At 34.9% G+C, this 18,992-nt stretch overlaps 1 protein-coding gene across 3 annotated transcripts in view; it reads left to right on the forward strand.

The window, feature by feature from the left end:
- The window catches only part of BAZ1A (bromodomain adjacent to zinc finger domain 1A), a 76,171-nt gene extending 58,093 nt beyond the window's left edge, over positions 1 to 18,078 (forward strand). For all 3 annotated transcript variants that reach the window (XM_074365655.1, XM_074365656.1, XM_074365657.1), the window contains 10 exons: positions 734 to 1,330; positions 2,944 to 3,107; positions 3,865 to 4,019; positions 5,302 to 5,450; positions 11,019 to 11,266; positions 11,359 to 11,582; positions 13,283 to 13,752; positions 15,350 to 15,492; positions 16,557 to 16,644; positions 17,080 to 18,078. In XM_074365655.1, the coding sequence (XP_074221756.1) occupies positions 734 to 1,330; positions 2,944 to 3,107; positions 3,865 to 4,019; positions 5,302 to 5,450; positions 11,019 to 11,266; positions 11,359 to 11,582; positions 13,283 to 13,752; positions 15,350 to 15,492; positions 16,557 to 16,644; positions 17,080 to 17,276 (2,435 nt within the window). In that variant the 3' untranslated portion in view covers positions 17,277 to 18,078. The remainder of the gene's footprint in view (positions 1 to 733; positions 1,331 to 2,943; positions 3,108 to 3,864; positions 4,020 to 5,301; positions 5,451 to 11,018; positions 11,267 to 11,358; positions 11,583 to 13,282; positions 13,753 to 15,349; positions 15,493 to 16,556; positions 16,645 to 17,079) is intronic.
- The last annotated feature ends 914 nt before the right edge of the window (positions 18,079 to 18,992 follow it).

Consider the following 18,992-nt stretch of genomic DNA (forward strand, 5'->3'; position numbering starts at 1 on the left):
TTGTGTGGCCCCTTATATTTAAGTATACCAATTTCTTTTCTTTTTTTTTTTAAAGATGAAATTTTATTGTTTGTTTGTTTGTTGTTGTTACTGGGGGGGGTGATCAGGTTTATTTATTTGTTTATTTTAGACGAGGTACTGGGAATTGAACCTAGGCCCTTGTGCATGCTAAGCATGTGCTCTACCACTTAAGCTATACCCTGCCCCCTAAGTATACCAATTTCTTATTAACATAGTATATTAGTCTATTCGTGCTGCCATAACAAAATACCACAGACTGGGTGGCTTAAACAACAAATTTATTTTATGACAGTTGTGGAGGCTGTAAGTACAAGATGAAGGTGCCAAAAGGGTTGATTTCTGGTGGGGCCTCTCTTAGCTGGTGATAGAGCCTTCTCACTGTGTCCTCACATGACCTTACCTCTGTACCCACATGTGGATAGAGAGAGTACTTTGGTCTCTGTTCCTCTTCTTTAAAGACACCAGTCTTACTGAATTAGGGCCCCACCCTTCTGAATTCAGTTAACCTTTATTACCTCCTTAATGGCCCTGTCTCCAAATACAGTCACATTGGGTTTAGGACTTCAGCCGATGAATTTGGGGCTGGGTTGGGTCAGTGGAGAAGCAGGGCGCATACAATTTAGTCCATAACATATAGTAACTTGGGGTACCTTGTATTTTTTGTAAGGAAAATTTAAAATATGCTAATGGTGATCAAATGTTTCAATTATAGGGAAAGGGGGACAAAATGGATTTAAAGAATTTACAAGGCAGGAAGAGGTCAACTGTGTAACAAGAGAGCCTCTTACTGCTGATGAGGAAGAAGCTTTAAAACAAGAACACCAACGAAAAGAGAAAGAGCTCTTGGAAAAAATCCAAAGTGCCATAGCATGTACCAATATTTTTCCCTTGGGCCGTGACCGCATGTATAGGCGGTATTGGATTTTCCCTTCTATTCCTGGATTGTTTATTGAAGAAGATTATTCTGGTCTCACTGAAGACATGCTGTTGCCTCGACCTTCATCATTTCAGAATAATGTACAGTCTCAAGGTCCTCAGGTATCCACTAAAACTGGAGATTCTTTGATGTCTGAATCTACCTCCGGCACTGACCAAGGTCCATGTGATGATTCTGTGCAGCTGCCAAAACCAGTGCATAAGCCAAATCGGTGGTGCTTTTACAGTTCTTGTGAACAGCTGGACCAGCTTATTGAAGCTCTTAATTCTAGAGGACATAGAGAAAGTGCCTTAAAAGAAACTTTGTTGCAAGAGAAAAGCAGAATATGTGCACAGCTAGCCCATTTTTCTGAAGAGAAATTTCATTTTTCAGGTAAATTTTCAGTGAAACCTTTTTCCTTTATTTTTCTTTCCCAGTAATCTCTGGTTCAGGATTAAACAGTTTTCAAGCTATTAGAGCTATATTGAAAACACCTTCTCTTTCATTTGGACTATGTTCTTAGTTCCTAAGTTAGGGAAAGTTTGCCAGTTAGAGAAATAAGGTTTTCTAGATTCCATTGGGTTCCAGTTGGATTATGAGAAACATATCTAGCAATATGAGAAGCTATATATTCTTCCTGATCTCATTTCTTGATCAGTAGACTGAATACCCGAGGTACTAAGGTTACCATCAGTTTTTGAGACCCAATAGTGAGTGAGGCTCAGGGTCCAGGGACAGGTTTGGTTAGTTGATCACTTCTTTGGAGATGGGCTGCAAGGGCCAGTCAGGTAGCAACGTTTCCTATTTGGTGACTGGTCTATTGATGACAGATAAGAGAAAGCAGTAGGCATTTTTAGGTGTAAGGTTTTGTATTATGAAATGAGACTCTCTAGATAGAGAACTCTAAAATTCAGGGGCATATTATTACCATGACTGCTTTAGTTCTCTTCAGGATTAAAAACTATAAATCACAATTCTTTTCTTAACAGCTTTGTTGAGGTTTAATTCATACGCCATACAATTCACCCATTTAAAGTGTACAATTCAGTGGTTTTTCATATTTTCATAGATATTTATTTGCAACCATCACATAGTCAATTTTAGAACATTTTCATCATCTCAGAAAGAAACCCTGTACCCTTTAGCTACCACCTCCCATAGACATAAGCAACCACAAATCTATTTTCTGTCGGTGTAAATTTCCCTGTCTGAACATTTTATATGACTGATATCATATAATGTATGGTCTTTTGTGACTGGCTTCTTTCACTTAGCATAATGTTTTCAAGGCTCATCCAAGTTGTAGCATATATCAGTACTTCATTCCTTTTTATGAACAATTAATGTTTATTGTATGTATATACCACATTTTACTTATCCATATGTTACTGACGGACATTTCTGTTGTTTCCACTTTTTGGCTATTATGAATAATGCTGCTATGAACATTTGTGTACAAATTTTTGCCAACATGTTTTCATTTCTCATATATACTAAAGAGTAAAATTACCGGGTCATATGGTAGTTCTGTTTGAGGAATTGTTTGAGGACCTGCCAGACTGTTTCCTGAAGTGGCTCACCATTCTATATTGAAGGTTAAAATTTCTCCATGTCCTCAACATTTGTTATCTGACTTTTTGATTCTAGCCATTCTAGAGGTATGAAATGGTATCTCATTGTGGTTTTGATGTGCATTTCCCAAATGACTAGTGATGTTGAGCATCTTTTCATGGTCTTATTGGCCATCTGGATAGCTTCCTTAAAGAAAAGTGTGTTCAGATCCTTTGCTTGTTTTTTAACTGTATTTGTCTTTTTGTTAAGTTGTAAGTGTTCGCTATATATTCTAGATACAAGTCCCTTATTAGATAAATGATATGCATTTTCTCCTTTTTTTATGCAATTGAGGATTTACTAAGTGTTTTTATTATCTCACAGTCATATAGTCACATGGGTAATTGTATTTTTAATAAGAAAATCATAATAAAGATATTTGATAATTATTTCAGACAAACTTCAAACTGATAGCAAACCTACATGTAGTCGGGGAAGATCTTCCAATACATATGATCCATCTCAGATATCTGCAGAAAGGCAGCTTGAATTGAGGCTGAGAGATTTTCTTTTGGATATTGAAGACAGAATCTACCAAGGAACATTAGGAGCCATCAAGGTTTGTATCTGTTCCCATTTTTAATTTACCTAATTACCAGAATTTTGGTCATGTTTATTAACATTTGATATAGGGCATGTGTGTTCTGAATGAATACCAGGGAGATATATATATTTTTAATGAAAACTAAGTTTATTCCCTTGTATCAAAATATTTATAATTAGAAATCTTTTAAAATGTACTATATGACTACCTGCTTTCTTAAACAGAATTTAATTGAACATAATTGACTTTTTTAGTACTAATTTTTAGTACTTAAAAAAAAATCTGTTTTATGGTATTTTCATCCGAGATGTTGAAATGTGTAAGGATATTTTCTTCTTCCTTGACTAGCTCCTGCCTGCTCTGCTGAGTCTGGTTTGTTTATTGGTTTCTTTGTTACCTTTTTAAAATCTGTAAGTAATTCGTGCTTGATGTGTGTTTTGTTCATTCCTTTGCTATCATCTGTCACTTTTTTGCTACTATCAGGTTACCAATCTTAGAATTGTTTAAGATTTCCCTACATAGACAGTAAGGTATTAAAGCTTCCGTTTATGAATGATGTGAATTCCATTTTGGCCACCTAGTAACCTTATTTTAGATCCCTTTTTGTTTTGTTTTTTGTTTTTTAGCGGAGGTACTGGGGATTGAATAGATCCCTTTTTGAGTCACAATCTGTTTTAGGATATTCATGAATTTTTCGTATGTACATTGAGGCTCATACTTAGGAACAACATATGCCATTTTTCAGAGTTAGTAAATTTGAGTTTTGTTACAGGTTACAGACCGACACACCTGGAGATCAGCATTAGAAAGTGGCCGATATGAGCTGTTAAGTGAGGAAAACAAGGAAAATGGGATAATTAAAACTGTGAATGAAGACGTAGAAGAGATGGAAATTGATGAGCAAGCAAAGGTCATAGTAAAAGACAGGTACAGAAGGGATTCTTCTAAAGTAATCATCACTTTTCCTTGCCATTTCCATTTTTTAAAATAAATGTTTCTTTTTCTTCAGAAAATTGTTTTAAAATCTTATTGTGAGGACCTTAATGTTTGTAACCACTGAAATAATGATTTTGTTAAACCTCAGGTTCTCTGTTACTCCACTTAGTACTAATGAAGCCAAAGACAATTTGTTAGGATAATAACAATTACTCAGTTTTTTTAAAAGTCTTTGAGCTTAAAGTTTTATTAATTTCAGAAAGTAACTTTATACTATCCATTTTTCTGTTCTGTAGGAAAACTTAGTAAACTGTAGTAGACTGAACTATTACTTGAGCTATTAATCAGAAGCTATATATCTACAGACAGATACTTTTACTTTTTCAGAGTTATTTTAGATACTGTCTGCCCTTAAGGATAAGTTTATTGTCTAGAAGGAAATGGTGGAGGGACATGATGCTAGCAATTATAAAACAGGGTCAAGGGGGAGGGTATAGCTCAGTGGTTAGAGTACATGCTCAGCATGCAGGAGGTCCTGGGTTCAATCCCCAGTACCTCCATTAAAATAACTAAATATATAAACCTAATTACCTCCCCTCCAAAAAAATTTTAAATTAAAAAAAGATTATAAGAACAGGGTCAGAGTTCTGGTAGAAGTAAACACCCAGTGCAGATGTAGTACATAGGAGGGCTTCTTATCTTGGTAGAATACGGAAGACAGCAAAGCCAGCGCGAGAGGAAGTGACTGTGAACCTGAGACCTAAAGTTGGGGAAGATATGAAACTGGGAGGGAAGGCATTGTACCAAAGGCTTTGAGTGAACCGACTTGCACTTTTAAATGACTGTTTTAGCTGCAGCATGGAGATTTATTGCAAAGGGAGTAGCATTGGAGGCCAACGAACTAGTTAGTTAGGAGGCAGCTATGTATAAGTAACAGTTGGAGCATAAGAAATAGAGATTAGCTGCCTGAGATACTTACCCCTTAAGGCCCATCACAGTATCACGTCTCTGAAACCTTCCCCCCAAGCCTTGTCTCATCCACCTTCCCTCCTCCAGATATTCGCCCTTCTGACATCCTTAAATGACTCAATAGTTAGGTTAGCTCTTGATCCATGTTTTTATTTCCCTTTCCTACTAGTTTATGAGAACTCTCTGAGATTGAGGAAACTATTTCTTACACGGGTATAAGAAAGCATTTGGATGAATAAGTGGGCTCAAGTTTCACCCAGTAGTGTTTTTAAGTACTATAAACTCTTCAATGTTTTAATTGTAGACTTCTGGGCATAAAAACAGAAACTCCAAGTACTGTCTCAACTAATGCAAGTACACCGCAGTCAGTGAGCAACGTGGTTCATTATCTTGCAATGGCACTTTTTCAAATAGAGCAGGGCATTGAGCGGCGTTTTCTCAAAGCTCCACTTGGTAAGTATCTGTTTTTAACTCAAAATATTAGTTATATTTTAAATGCTTTTGAATTGCTCTTTAAGTAACAACTGTATGGGCTGACATAATAAAATTCATTGACTAATGTGAAGATTTTTGAGATTGCATTTCCGTTTTAAAATGTGTTCTTTCAGGTGAGTTTTTGTAATAATACTTAAATACTGGGGTTTTTAAAATTTTATTCTAGGCATTCATTCCTTTCAACTATTTCTGTCAATCTTTTCTTTTGTGAATATTTCATCAAAAGAAAGATTACCAAAACCTGTGACTAGCCAGACCCTGAGTAATCAAAGATTATACATAAGGTTGTTGTTATTTAAAACAGAACCTCAAAGAAGGTACTTAAATGTCCACAGTTAGGGATAAGGTTTCATAATGTGGGTCACTAACCTGAGTTCTGTATAAGAAGTGCTAAATCAGAAATACCAAATGTTAAAGAGAAGCAGATGAGGAAATACTCTGTAATTTATGGTTACAATGACAGAAATAATGCTATCTGGATCATGTTTCAGCAATTTATGAAATTAATATGCTTTTAGGAACTAATCTAGGAACATAATCATTATGTCTTTAGGAAAATACGTGTTTCAAGTTCCATATCAATTTTCATGTCATAACTGCCTTTACTTCCCTGTGGTCTTTCTGAAATATTGAATTAATTTATAATTCATCATGTTGAGAGTTTATATCTCAACAGTGGGGTACTAGAAGAAACAATTTTTTAAAACCATATCTTTTTGGTCTCATATTAAGAGAGCAATTTGAATAGACTAAAATCCTTTAAAAATGATTTGAATGTTACCTTGTTGAGTAGTAAGAACAAAGTTTTCATAAATATATGGTGGTATCAGAGCAATTTTGGAATGTCAATGTATTCGTAAAATGTCTATTTTTAAATTGAGTTTGTGGCCAGTATCTCATTGTTCTAATAAGCCTATCCATATTTTTTATAAATTGATAATTCCACCATAAGCTTAATAACTCAGTTTTCAGATTGAAAGTAGCACTTGTAAGAAAAAAATACATATGATCACAGCTCACAAAGATTTGTATTTGCTGTATCACTCTTATTTCATCTTCAGTATTTCTTACTATTTTCTGTGTCTAAATCAAATTATGTATACAGGAGATCTCTATATTATTTCTTATAACCACATGTGAATCTACAATTACTCCTATTAAAATTTCAGTTAAAAGTTTGTAAGTCATAGTGCTCTTAAAATGTAAGATCTTATTATTAATTCTGTGATCCAAAAGAAGTAAGGGATAAAATGCAATTCTGCTGATTTTTCCATTTCTGAAATTGCCATCAATTAAAGTTATAAATTCAGGGGGATAATCAAATTAATTATTTAGTGTATCTATATTTTCATCAGTACATTTTATTAAATATTTAGACAAAGAAAAAAGCTACCCCTGGGAGATGTTTCGACTTATTATCTAGTAGGTTTTATAAGAGCTGAGAACTATGGTGTTTCTTATGCTTGTTTATATACAGCAGTGTTAGAACATTCATTTCATCCTGAGAGATACAAAAGAAACTGTTAATTTGGGATCTTAAAAATATAAATGAAATAAATTCACCTTATCTTACTCGCTTTGGTGGTAAATGTTGGTTAAAGTAAAATGTTGATCATTTATAATATGGATGTTACCATCTACCATAGCTGACTCAAAGTTAATAGAAGAACTGATGTCTGTAACTCTTTCTGTTTAAGCCTTTGTTTGAATGATCTATTTTGAATGAGATAGCAGGACATGGAGGTGCCTCTAGGGTTTTAAGATAGTCTAAAGATTTGGAACAAGGTGATCAAGAATATCCTTAATCCAAGAGAGAAAAGAGAGTTCCACTTTATGAATATTTGAGAGAGAATATATATTAAAATTCTCCATTCTCTTGATAATTTTCAACATAGGAAAATAACTATAGTAGGAATTTTCCCAGTTTAGCTTCAGAGGTTATTTCAGTTTCTTGATGAAGCAAGTAAGAAATAAAATTTCTGCTTATGTTCCACCTTCCCTAGTATGTCCCTTTTAGTCTAGTGACCAATCACATTGATAAATCTAGGCTTTTTTAACATGGGGAAGATAATAATATTTTAGCTAATGATTTTAGGTAAGATATGTGAGACTTGTTTGCTTGCATTGGTAATTTAATCATTTATAAAGTCATGTTTATGGTTAAACCCTTGAGCTATGAAAAAATTCTCAAACTAACTTTATCAATTTGAAATCAGGTAACACAGAAATTAATAAAGATCAAAAGGGAGGTAGAAAAAAAAAGGACAAGAAAAAGAGAGAGGAAGATCAATCTAGTGTGAGAGAAGATGGTAAATTTTTAAAGAATTTTGTCTTTTTGACAAATAATGATTTTACTTTATTGCTGAATACTGGTTTATATATTTAGCTTTTGAAGGAAAACCTTAGATTTGATTTTTTTGGAAGAGAATGAGGTTGGGGGCAAGCTTATAAAACAATATTATCTTTCTAACTTTTTTTCTACATTTCATACCTCAGCTAATCAAATTCTTTTAAACTGGTATATAAAAGGTTTACATTGTTGAATCTTAGTATACTTAGTTATTAGTTAAAAGAATGAACAGCTACAGAATATATAGTACTTATTTTGCATATAGTATTCACAGCATTTTTTTTTCCTTTACTAGCATAAGGAGAATTATGAAGTAGGCGATGTTACTGTTTTATCTCCTAGTGAGGCTTACATGGCATGGTGACATGGATTACTGTGTAGTGGCAGTTAACAGTATGAGATCTCCCAGTGTGATATTTGATCATACGAATCTATCATTATTTTATATTAGTAAAATACTTTCAATTAGTAATTTCTTGAGGAATTTATCAGTGGTGGCATAATGGGAAAAAAAGATTTCTGCCCTTGAGAGTTGTGAAATCTGGAGAAGAAACAAGGTTTAAGATAAGAAAACAATTAGCAGAAAAATGGAATCAATTATACATACTGTTTTTTAATCTTTAAGTACTTATATGAAAATAGAAAAATATGGGCATCCATTTACATTTATATTTTATATTTAGAATATTTTGAATAGGTAGGAGTAAGTGGGATAAAAATTGGACCTTGAGCTATCACTGGTTTAATTTTCGTAAAGCACCTCTTTGATCAAAACCCATAGTGTTTCACCAACCCATGAATTAAGAACCATTCAAACTGACTTTCAAGGTTCCAAAGATACTTCATAACTTTTCTTCCACCCTTCCACATTGGCCTCTGCAACTTTATTTCTTGCCTTTACCAGTAAGAATACCCTCTGATTTATCCAGAAAGATTTCTTCAGAATCTTTGAACTAGCAATTCGTGTTGCTTTCTTCCTTGGAAGTTCCACTCAAGCCAGAACTTTTCAGGAAGCCTTATATCAGAAAATCAAGATCAAGAGGAAGCACAAAATGAAAGCATGGAAATAAGTCAAATGGACTGTATTATTGCTTTTATTTCCCTCTTTGCTAATATTTCTCTTTAGTTTTGTCTAAAGAATCGTTTGACTCATCCATTTTTTCTCTCTCTCATTGCGGTACAGATCTCAATTATTTTCAGAGGTTCTGATGCTTTTTCAGACTGCTTGGTTATTTACTCATATTTTCAAATGTTTATTTCTTTGAACATGTTAAACATGATTATTTTATATTCTGTCTAATTCTGTGTCTTAAGTATTTATGGGTCAGATTCTGCAAGCTTTTGCTTATAGTGTTTTGTTTCCATACGTGCCTTGTGGGTTTTGACTATTAACTCTCATTCCTCATAACTTAATCTATGGAGATTTCTTCAGAGAGATTTTGCAAAGATTTGCACTTGTTTCTGCCATTCACCTGAGGTCACTACCAACCCTGGACCACTTTAAAATCTTAGCTTGTGTTTTTTCAGGTTTTAAACAGGCTTTGCTTGTAGTTAACTAATCTCAGGGTAGATTTGTTTCCCCTTTCCACCCAACACCAGGGTCCAGATGAGCAGATTTCCTTGCTGCCTCTTCCTTTGCAGCACCCATTTCCACCGTTACAAGTGTAACCTTTAGAGGTCCTAGCTTTTCAGAGAAGACTCACCACATTATATAAATTATAACATTGCCCTAGGTTTCATGTCCTCTCTCTCCCTCCCTGCCCAAGTCAAACTGGAGCTCAAGATCCACTAGAGTGTGGCAGGTCTGTTGCTTTAAGACTTCAGTTCATTGTGTGTATCTTCACCCTCCGAGCTATATTAAAATTTTCTTAAAGGCTGGGGCCATAGAATAGACTTGTTTCATATTTTCTGAACTACTGCACATAGGAGGAACAGTATGATGCAGGAACAATGATAACAACAATAGCATTTACTCCATGAGGCAGTTTACATATCTTATGTGTATTATCTCATTTAATCTTCCCAACAGAGGTGTAAACTCACTGCGTATTACTGCTGAGGCCCCTGAGGGACAGCAGGGTTAAGTAACTTGCCCAAGGTCACTTGGGAAGCTAGTACTCACCTCAGGACAGACTGACTCCACAGCCCACATTCTCTTAATCATTGTGTTACTGCCTATGAGGTTTTATTTGAGAATGGTAGAAAATATGGCATGATAGGACCAAACTGTGTGTGGAGTCTTATATATCTTGCAGAATTTTGACATGATGTGTAGGCCCTTCATAATTAAGTATGATGTCTTAGGAAAACAAAAGTCATTGCAATATTGAAGGTCAATTAAAAATGAGAATTACATGCCGTTGTAAAACGATAGACTGGCTAGATTGATGGCATCTAGTTAAATGACTCTTAATAGATTTTTTTTAGTCCAGAAGACAAAGAAATGATGTGATTAATGACAGAATATTTCAAATGTTTCTGTATAAATATTTATGCTGAAAGTTTTTTTAAGGGGGTATTAACATTTTTTTAATTTACCTTATTTTAAAAATAATAGTTTCTTAGGTATAGAAGATAATGTTGGTATTTTATACATAATTAATATTTTTAATAACAGTATTATTGAGATATAATTCACATATATAAAATTCACCTTTTTAAATTATATGATTCAGTGGGCTTTAGTATATTCACAGTTGTACAGCCATCCACCACTTTCTAGTTTCAGAACATTTTCATCAGCCCCCAAAGAAACCTCATATACAATTGATACTTAGGGAGCAGTCCATCTTTTATCTGAAAATGAGAAAGTAATGTTTTTGATTCAAATGAATAGTAGCTAGCCTGTAATCATATTTAGGCAGTTTTAGATCAAGTTTAGATGTGAAGAACTAGATCAAGAACATGTTGCCTAAGTTATTTTTCTCTTTTAACTATAAATTCCCAAGCATTTGGTTTATGGATTTAAGTAACTTCTTATATCATAAACAAGATGTGGCTCAGCAAATATCTTCTTTAATGTGAGGTTTTTGTTTTTAATATCAACACAGTCTTTTTGTGACTTATTAAGGAGAAGAACTGTAAAAATCTAAGCTATTTAAACTACCAAGAAAATAGTTCTAGGAGATGTCTAGGGTTTGCCTAGGAACTTTAATTGCTTTCCTTTTTCATTTAAGATGCCAGTGACAGTGGGCGTTCTTATAAAACAGTCCTGGACCGTTGGAGAGAGTCTCTCCTTTCTTCTGCTAGTCTATCCCAAGTCTTTCTTCACCTCTCCACCTTGGATCGTAGTGTGATATGGTCTAAATCTATAATGAATGCCCGTTGCAAGATATGCCGAAAGAAGGGCGATGCTGAAAACATGGTGCTTTGTGATGGTTGTGATCGCGGTCATCATACCTACTGTGTTCGACCAAAGCTCAAGGTATTTTTTTCTTCTTCTACTTCTCAGATTAGAATTGAGACATTGAGATTTTGAGTGACTGATGATTAATGATTATTTATGTGATTTATCAGACTGTGCCTGAAGGAGATTGGTTTTGTCCAGAGTGTCGGCCAAAGCAACGTTCTAGAAGACTCTCCTCTAGACAGAGACCATCCTTGGAAAGTGATGATGAAATGGAAGACAGTATGGAAGGTGAGGATGATGACGTTGATGATGATGAAGAGGGTCAAAGTGAGGAGGAAGAGTATGAGGTAGAACAAGATGAAGATGATTCTCAAGAAGAGGAAGAAGTCAGGTAAGTCCTAACATGCAATAAAATAAGGATTCGTGGGTCTTAGCTAGACAGTCTCTTGACTTTTCAAATACAAATAGAATAGCTGGGGTCCATAATTTTTTTAAAACTAGTATACAATATGGTAGCATAAAGTTACCCTTGCCTTTTATATATTGTAAACATATAAAATTTTTCCCAAGGGAGTTTAGTCCCTTTGTGAACTTAGGCAGATCATAAAACCAAGTATGAGTGCAAGTTTGGACAGGAATGTCAATTCAGAGCCACATCCAGGTAGATATTACTTAATTTTTTACCGAAAGCAGCAAATAAACAGTCCATAGGATATTCATGAGATAAAGATGAATGCAGCATCCCAAAGGCTCTTTTGCTTGCTCACGGGGTTATACCCAAATATTGGTGATCTTGGCAATCTATGGAAAAAGAAAGAGAAATGCCAGGAAGAACATTGTATTTTTATACTCCTACCACGTCAGCACCTAGAACCAACTTCTGTACTACTGTATAACCAAGTATGCTGCAACTTGCCGAGGCTTACTGTATAGGTTTGGTTATTCCTGCTGTGGCAGCACTGGGGCAGTCTCCCGTTATTTGTCCGTAAGACCTTCCCCTCTTTTTAACATTTGAACTCTGTTCATGTGGAATCAAGAAAGTAAATGTGAAGCAAGGGCAGCCTAGAACTGACACAGCACCTTAGAAAGGCCACAGTCTGAGAGTTGAGGGTATAGGTCAAGTGGTAGAGCACATGCCTAGCATGCATGAGGTCCTGGGTTCAATCCCTAGTACCTCCATTAAATTAAACGAGTAAGTAAACCTAATTACCTCCCCCTGCAAAAAAAAAAAAAAAGGCCACAGTCTGAGAAGGATGATTAGAGAGAGCCACCCTCTATTGTTTAATAGCACAATCAGCAGGAGCCATTTTCCCTGTAGCTTATAATAGCAGTATTGTTTTAAACATAAAAGTGATAAAGAATTTGGAAAATTCTTGGAAATATTTTGGGTAAACTGGAAGTTCAGGTATGTGGGGAGATGGCTAAAAGGGGGCCTAATTGGATTGTTTCATCCTTGTCTACAACTTAAAGGCAATTAAAAGGTTAAATCTAGTTTTGTATCCTACAGTAAGAATCAGAAGATGGCAAAGAGATTCTTGGCCTGGTATTGAACAGTAGGTTTAAGGCTGACTTTTGTGGCATCCATTGGCCAAAACTGTAGGTTACCTCAGTATCAATAGTAATGAAAAGTGACAGTCTCCTGTAGCATAAGGAGACAGAAGATTTGCATTTTAAGTTTTACAACATGATTAGGTCCATTTATTTGGTTCTCCTGAGGATTTTATTACAGTTTATCATAATTTAGGATTTGATTTTTATGATGATGTCCTGGAGTTACCCAGAAATTACTTAACATTCTCTTTGTATTACAAAGAAATATATGAAAGCACATTTTAGATTTCCAAGAAAAATTTGCTGGCTCTAACACAACATTGTAAACTGACTGTATTTCAATAAAAATATATTTTTTAAAAAAGGAAAAAAAAGTTGTTGGCTCGTAAGTTTAAAGAATTGAGTGTGGGATAAGTCTCAGTCACATAGAAAAGTTATGTGTGTAGAACTCATTGGCTGAATAGTAGAACAAGGGGACTAGAACTAGCCATATGTCCATCATTGCTCTGTACAATAATTGTTTTCTAACACTATTTATAGCCCACCAAAACGAGGAAGACCTCAAGTGAGATTGCCAATTAAAACAAGAGGGAGACTTAGCTCTTCTTTCTCAAGTCGTGGCCAACGACAAGATCCTGGAAGATACACTTCAAGAAGTCAGCAGAGTACACCCAAAACAACTGTGTCCTCTAAAACTACTGGTAGAAACCTACGAAAGATAAAATCTGCTCCTCCTACAGAAACTAAATCTTTAAGAATTGCCAGTCGTTCTACTCGCCAGAGTCACGGCCCACTGCAAGCAGACGTATTCGTGGAACTACTTAGTCCTCGTAGAAAACGCAGAGGGAGGAAAAGTGCTAATAATACACCAGAAAACAGTCCCAGCTTCCCTAACTTCAGAGTCATTGCCACAAAGTCGAGTGAGCAGTCAAGATCTCTAAACGTTGCTTCCAAACTTTCTCTCCAAGATAGTGAATCCAAGAGAAGAGGAAGGAAAAGACAATCTACAGGTATGAAGAAGTCTTATTTAAACTATTCTTACCAAAGAAAATCGAGTAATTTGGAAAGATCTAATGTTGAGGCATTTTGGATCATTTCTGAAAAGCTGTCTCTATGCAGAGTTATTAGGGAACAACTTGACCTGAAGCACAACATTCAAGGAAGGGGCAGCTATTTGGGGAATAAAGGTAAACCACATTACTAGTATTTTTACTAGGGCAGCAGGATAGTTGTAAGAAATTTGCAAACAGTGTTCTGTTTTTCATGGAGATGTTTGGCCAATGAACAGCCTCAGTATATCACACTGTAACACATTTCATTCTCTTCCACCTTGTCTTCCTTCAAAACACACTCATCATCACCTGGACAAGCTACATTAGATACTTGGTAAGGTTCCCATCTGACATACTGAATTTAGGGACAGGAAGAGTTGAGAACAGTAATATTATTAGGAAGTGATCACCAGCTCTGTCTTTAATTCTGATAATTATTGTTTACAGTAATATTTATCCATATAATAATCTCTTTACTTATTTATCTCTTCAGTCCTATCCTCTTTTTTCTTTGTTGTCAGTATAACAAACCTTTGATATTTCAAAAAAAAAAAAAGTTAAGCATAAAAAATATTACTACTGTTCCTTGAAGAATTTTAGTTATATTGCATTATTCAAACACGTGACAGGATTAAGTGATTCATTGGTGAAAGAAAAGAACATAACGCAGTTACCAGGTTGTCCAGTTTGGGGGGGCAGAGGACAGAATATCAGGTAACTTTGGACCAAGATCTAATTTAGTTTTTCCTATCCCCTTGTCTGTTTCGCTCTTTCCCAATTCTAAACTCCAAGCTATTTAAAAAATAGCACAGCTGAAGCATTTTTATTAAAAATAAAAACAAAAACAAAAACCTCTGCTGAGAAAAAAAGTGTTGTTAATTGATCTGTGAACTCACCTGGTGCTAAGGACAGGTGAGAGGGGAGTGTGGGCTTTGACTTAAGCAGGGAATTTAAACTCCTGAAGTCACATACAGACTGTACTGCTTTTTTGTACTAATTTATACACCTTAGATTTCATTATACACCTGACATTTTATGAAAAAAACATTTTGCTTTAAGCAAATGCTCCATATAAAATTATATAAGAATCTGTTAGTTCATCATTGAGAGATATTTTCTATTATGCAAGGTAATAAAGAGTCTAAGTTTCTAGATCTGAAAAGAGTCTAAGTTTCTAGATCTAAAGATGTGTTTCAAGAAATACCAAAGAATTGCTTGCTTTCATTTTACTATAGTTGAAAACACATTTTTAATAAAATGGAGTAAAAAACAATCCACAACCTTGTGTTCTAGAATTTCCTTTTGTATTATATCCTTTTTATAATCTGCTCCCAATGAATGTTCATTTCAATTAGACATTTTTTAAGAGCAAGAAGGAAATAATGGATAATTGGTCCAGATTTTCGTGTATCTCAGAATGTATGTTAGTTTAATATCTCAGTGTGTACAGTGTTGATTTCCTGTTTTCAGTTCGTATTTATATGCCCTGCTTTGCTTGTGGTGATCAAATATTTCGCTTTGTCATCACCTAAAATTAATATAATGATTTATTCAGAATCATCCCCTATGACACTGAATCGAAGGAGTTCAGGCCGACAGGGAGGAGTTCATGAACTGTCTGCCTTTGAACAGCTTGTTGTGGAATTGGTACGGCATGACGACAGCTGGCCTTTTTTGAAACTTGTTTCTAAAATCCAGGTAATATTACTAGACTTTATAAAATGTGTTCATACCTATTATCTGATTCAGTCTGCATGGCAAGTTTGAGGTAGTCAAAATACTTATTTAGTCACTGTCTACTTAGGGGGAAAAAAACTTGGAAAGTGGGTTCCTATATTGAAAAACATGGAGTTAGACAGCATAGTCTCCTCAGTCCCTTCTAGCCCTGTGACTGGTTCTTATCAGTGATGACGGTGCGTTGAAATAGCCTGACTGTTTTTATTCTATGTAATGAATAGGAATAGACTTGATTCAACCGAGTACCGTTATTGGTATTTCTATTATGTTAAACAGTGTTTCTTAAACTTCAGCATACACCAGAATCACCAGAGGGCTTGTTAAAACACAGGTGACTGGGCCCCATTCTAGAGTTCTTAATTCACTAGGTCTAGAATGATGCCGGAACAATTGCATTACTGACAAGTCCCCAAATGATGCTGATGGTGTTGGTCCAGAGACTACAGTTTGAGAAACATTGATGTAAGGATAGCCACTCTTAAATAATAGAGATGGCATAGCCTGACTAAGGGATTTGAGACGGTGCTGGGTTACTTAGACACGTATGGCAGGATATGACGTGCTGCCGCAGAGGTGGGAGTGCTGCAGCACTGTACTAGAAGTTACGATGGTCTTTCAGAAGTAGAGAAGAGCAGGCAATTGATCTGAGCATTTCAGAGGGTGGGAATAGCAGGAATTAGGGACTTTTTTTGTGTGGAAGGACTATTTGGTCTGGTCATTGAAGAAAGATGGAATATCAATAGTGAGAGATGTAATAAGGACATTTCAGGAAGAGGAAACAATAAGTTAAAAACCTACAAATGAGAATATGGGAATGATGCATAGTTTGAATGGAGCAGAGGGTTTTATACTATCAAATAGACTTCACAACATTATAATGACTGAAATGTATTATGTAATTTTAATGGAATAATAGTATTCAAAGGTTAATATTCAGTTGCTTTTAAGTGCAAAACTTGCATATATTTGACTACTTATCTCCAATAAATTTTCGATAGGAGAGATATATTTGAATTATTTTACAGGTCCCAGACTATTATGACATCATCAAAAAGCCCATTGCCTTAAATATAATTCGTGAAAAAGTGAACAAATGTGAATATAAATTAGCATGTGAGTAATTTATATTTTTTGTCTAATAATTATTTTTGCTTAAGGAGATAGAGACTGTTTTTATTTAAATGATGTATAGGAATGTAACTGTCTAGATGGCATTCCCAAGAAATCCCTAAAATGCTTATATAGAGATAAAAGATGCATGAGGATTGAATGAGTTAAAGACATTTTATAGAACCTGATCTTAATAGTCATTCTTTATAATTATATAAAGTGCATCTAATTAAATAACTGCAAATTTCAGTAAAAGTTTTTAAAATATTTGTAGTTAAACAGTTTTAAACTTCATTTCTGCCACCTTGTTTCAGTCTTCAGTTTTTAAAGAAAAAAGTGGACTTCCATTTTCTTATTGACATTTCCAGATATGAGACAAACAAAAATTATATTTATAATTTACTTTCCTTCTAATCTCATTTGGTTTTTCCATTCTAGCTGAGTTTATCGATGATATTGAGTTAATGTTTTCGAACTGCTTTGAGTACAACCCTCGTAACACAAGTGAAGCAAAAGCTGGAACTAGGCTTCAAGCATTTTTTCATATTCAGGCTCAAAAACTTGGACTCCACGTCACACCTGGGAATGTGGATCAAGTTAGCACACCACCGGCTGCAAAAAAGTCACGAATCTAATTTTGTCCTTCTAAAGGATATATTTGAGGAAAACAAATTGTTCATGAAAATGGAACATTAAATCATGCTCTAAAGCAGATATATATGTATGAAGCAATAACAACTGATTGACCACATTGAAATGTGGCCTGCACTATATTCTCAACTTTAATATTAAGCACTCAGGAGAATGTAGGAAGGATTTCCTTTGCTACAGTTTTGTTCAGTATCTAATAAGTTTGATAGATGTATTGGATACAGTACTGGTTTACAGAGGTTTTTGTACATTTTGAGATCATTCATGTGTCCCAGTATGTCAGAAAATATTTTTTCACCTATGATTTATTTTGTCATTGACTTTTTTTAGAAGTGTGGTATTAAGGGGGATTTTATCTACACAGATAATCTTCCGTTATAGCACAGTTTAGAAAAAAGTGTATACGTCTAAGAAATGTTTCATGAGCATTCTTTCAACACTACACATGAATGAATCCAATTTTATATCCTTGAAGTGCTGTACCAGTGCTGGCTGGAGGTATTAAGTCCGAGTTTATTAACTAGATATTTATTTAGCATTCAAAGTAATTTGTGAATTTGTTTTGTATTTATAAAATTTGTACCTGGAAAATGTTCTTTAATTTTTTAAACATTTTATTGTGTTTTTGTTTTATTTCTCTAACTTCCTTAATGATAAATCAATAAAAGGTAACAGCCTCCTTTTTCCCTGGCAGTTCTTTCAGTTTTACAGAATTGTATTACAAGTTTCTATGTGCAACTTTTTAAGTGTACAAATAAAATGATACTTTTTTTTCAAGTATCTGAATTTCTGGGATTTTAACAAATCAGAATTGGACTTCTACATGTGATAAATACAGGCCATAAAAAACAATGTTTTATTGTACCTGAGACTCTATAGCAGTGATTTGCATCTTTTTCTCCCCACACCCTTGAGGACAAAGATTCCTCCCATCAGTAACAGTAACATTCTGTGGCAAGGATCCTCATTAAAAAAAGAAAAGAAAATCTGGAATATGCTCACCTACTTAAGAAGCACGACTGTGAATTTTTTTTTTTTTAAGTAAAATGGGAAATGCTATTTCTTAGGTGTGGAAAACATATAGAAGCCTTGGTTTTGGAAAAGTAGCTGTTCCTTCCTAGGATGCAAAAGCCTGCCAATATGTGGTCCAAAAACCTACAATGAGAAAAGCCAACTTTAAAAAGTGATCTTTAGGCAGACTTCCACTTCTGGAATGATTAAGTAGGCATCCTTTTCTCCAGTCCTCCCCTTCAGTATAACTGAAAACTCTGGGCATTATATATAAAGTAAACTTAAGAGGGAAAGGTGGAGAGTAGGCAGACTGACTAAAGACCTTGGGATTTGAGGAAAAACACAGTGATGCGTTTCCTGTGTTTTCCTTTTGACTCATACATGTAATGCAGATGGTGCTGAAGAAGCAAGAAACTGGAAATTTCAAATGACACAAACAAAAAAGCCAGCCACAACAAAATCTTTCTCTGTACAAAGGACCAGGAAAGAGCAGCCTACCGAGACAAAACGTTCAGACTGTAACCACTGTATTTCAGCCAAACACCACAGACAAAACTAGCCTTACCCGTACCCACACCAGCAAAGACAAAGTGGGGAGTCTGGATTTCTGTCCTCATAAGCATAAGACGAAGTGCCTAACACTACCACTGGAGTGGTGTCACAGAAGACCAAGTAGAGATTCTGGACTT

This window comes from Camelus bactrianus, chromosome 6, assembly GCF_048773025.1.
Source record: "Camelus bactrianus isolate YW-2024 breed Bactrian camel chromosome 6, ASM4877302v1, whole genome shotgun sequence".
NCBI classification, from domain to species: domain Eukaryota; kingdom Metazoa; phylum Chordata; class Mammalia; order Artiodactyla; family Camelidae; genus Camelus; species Camelus bactrianus.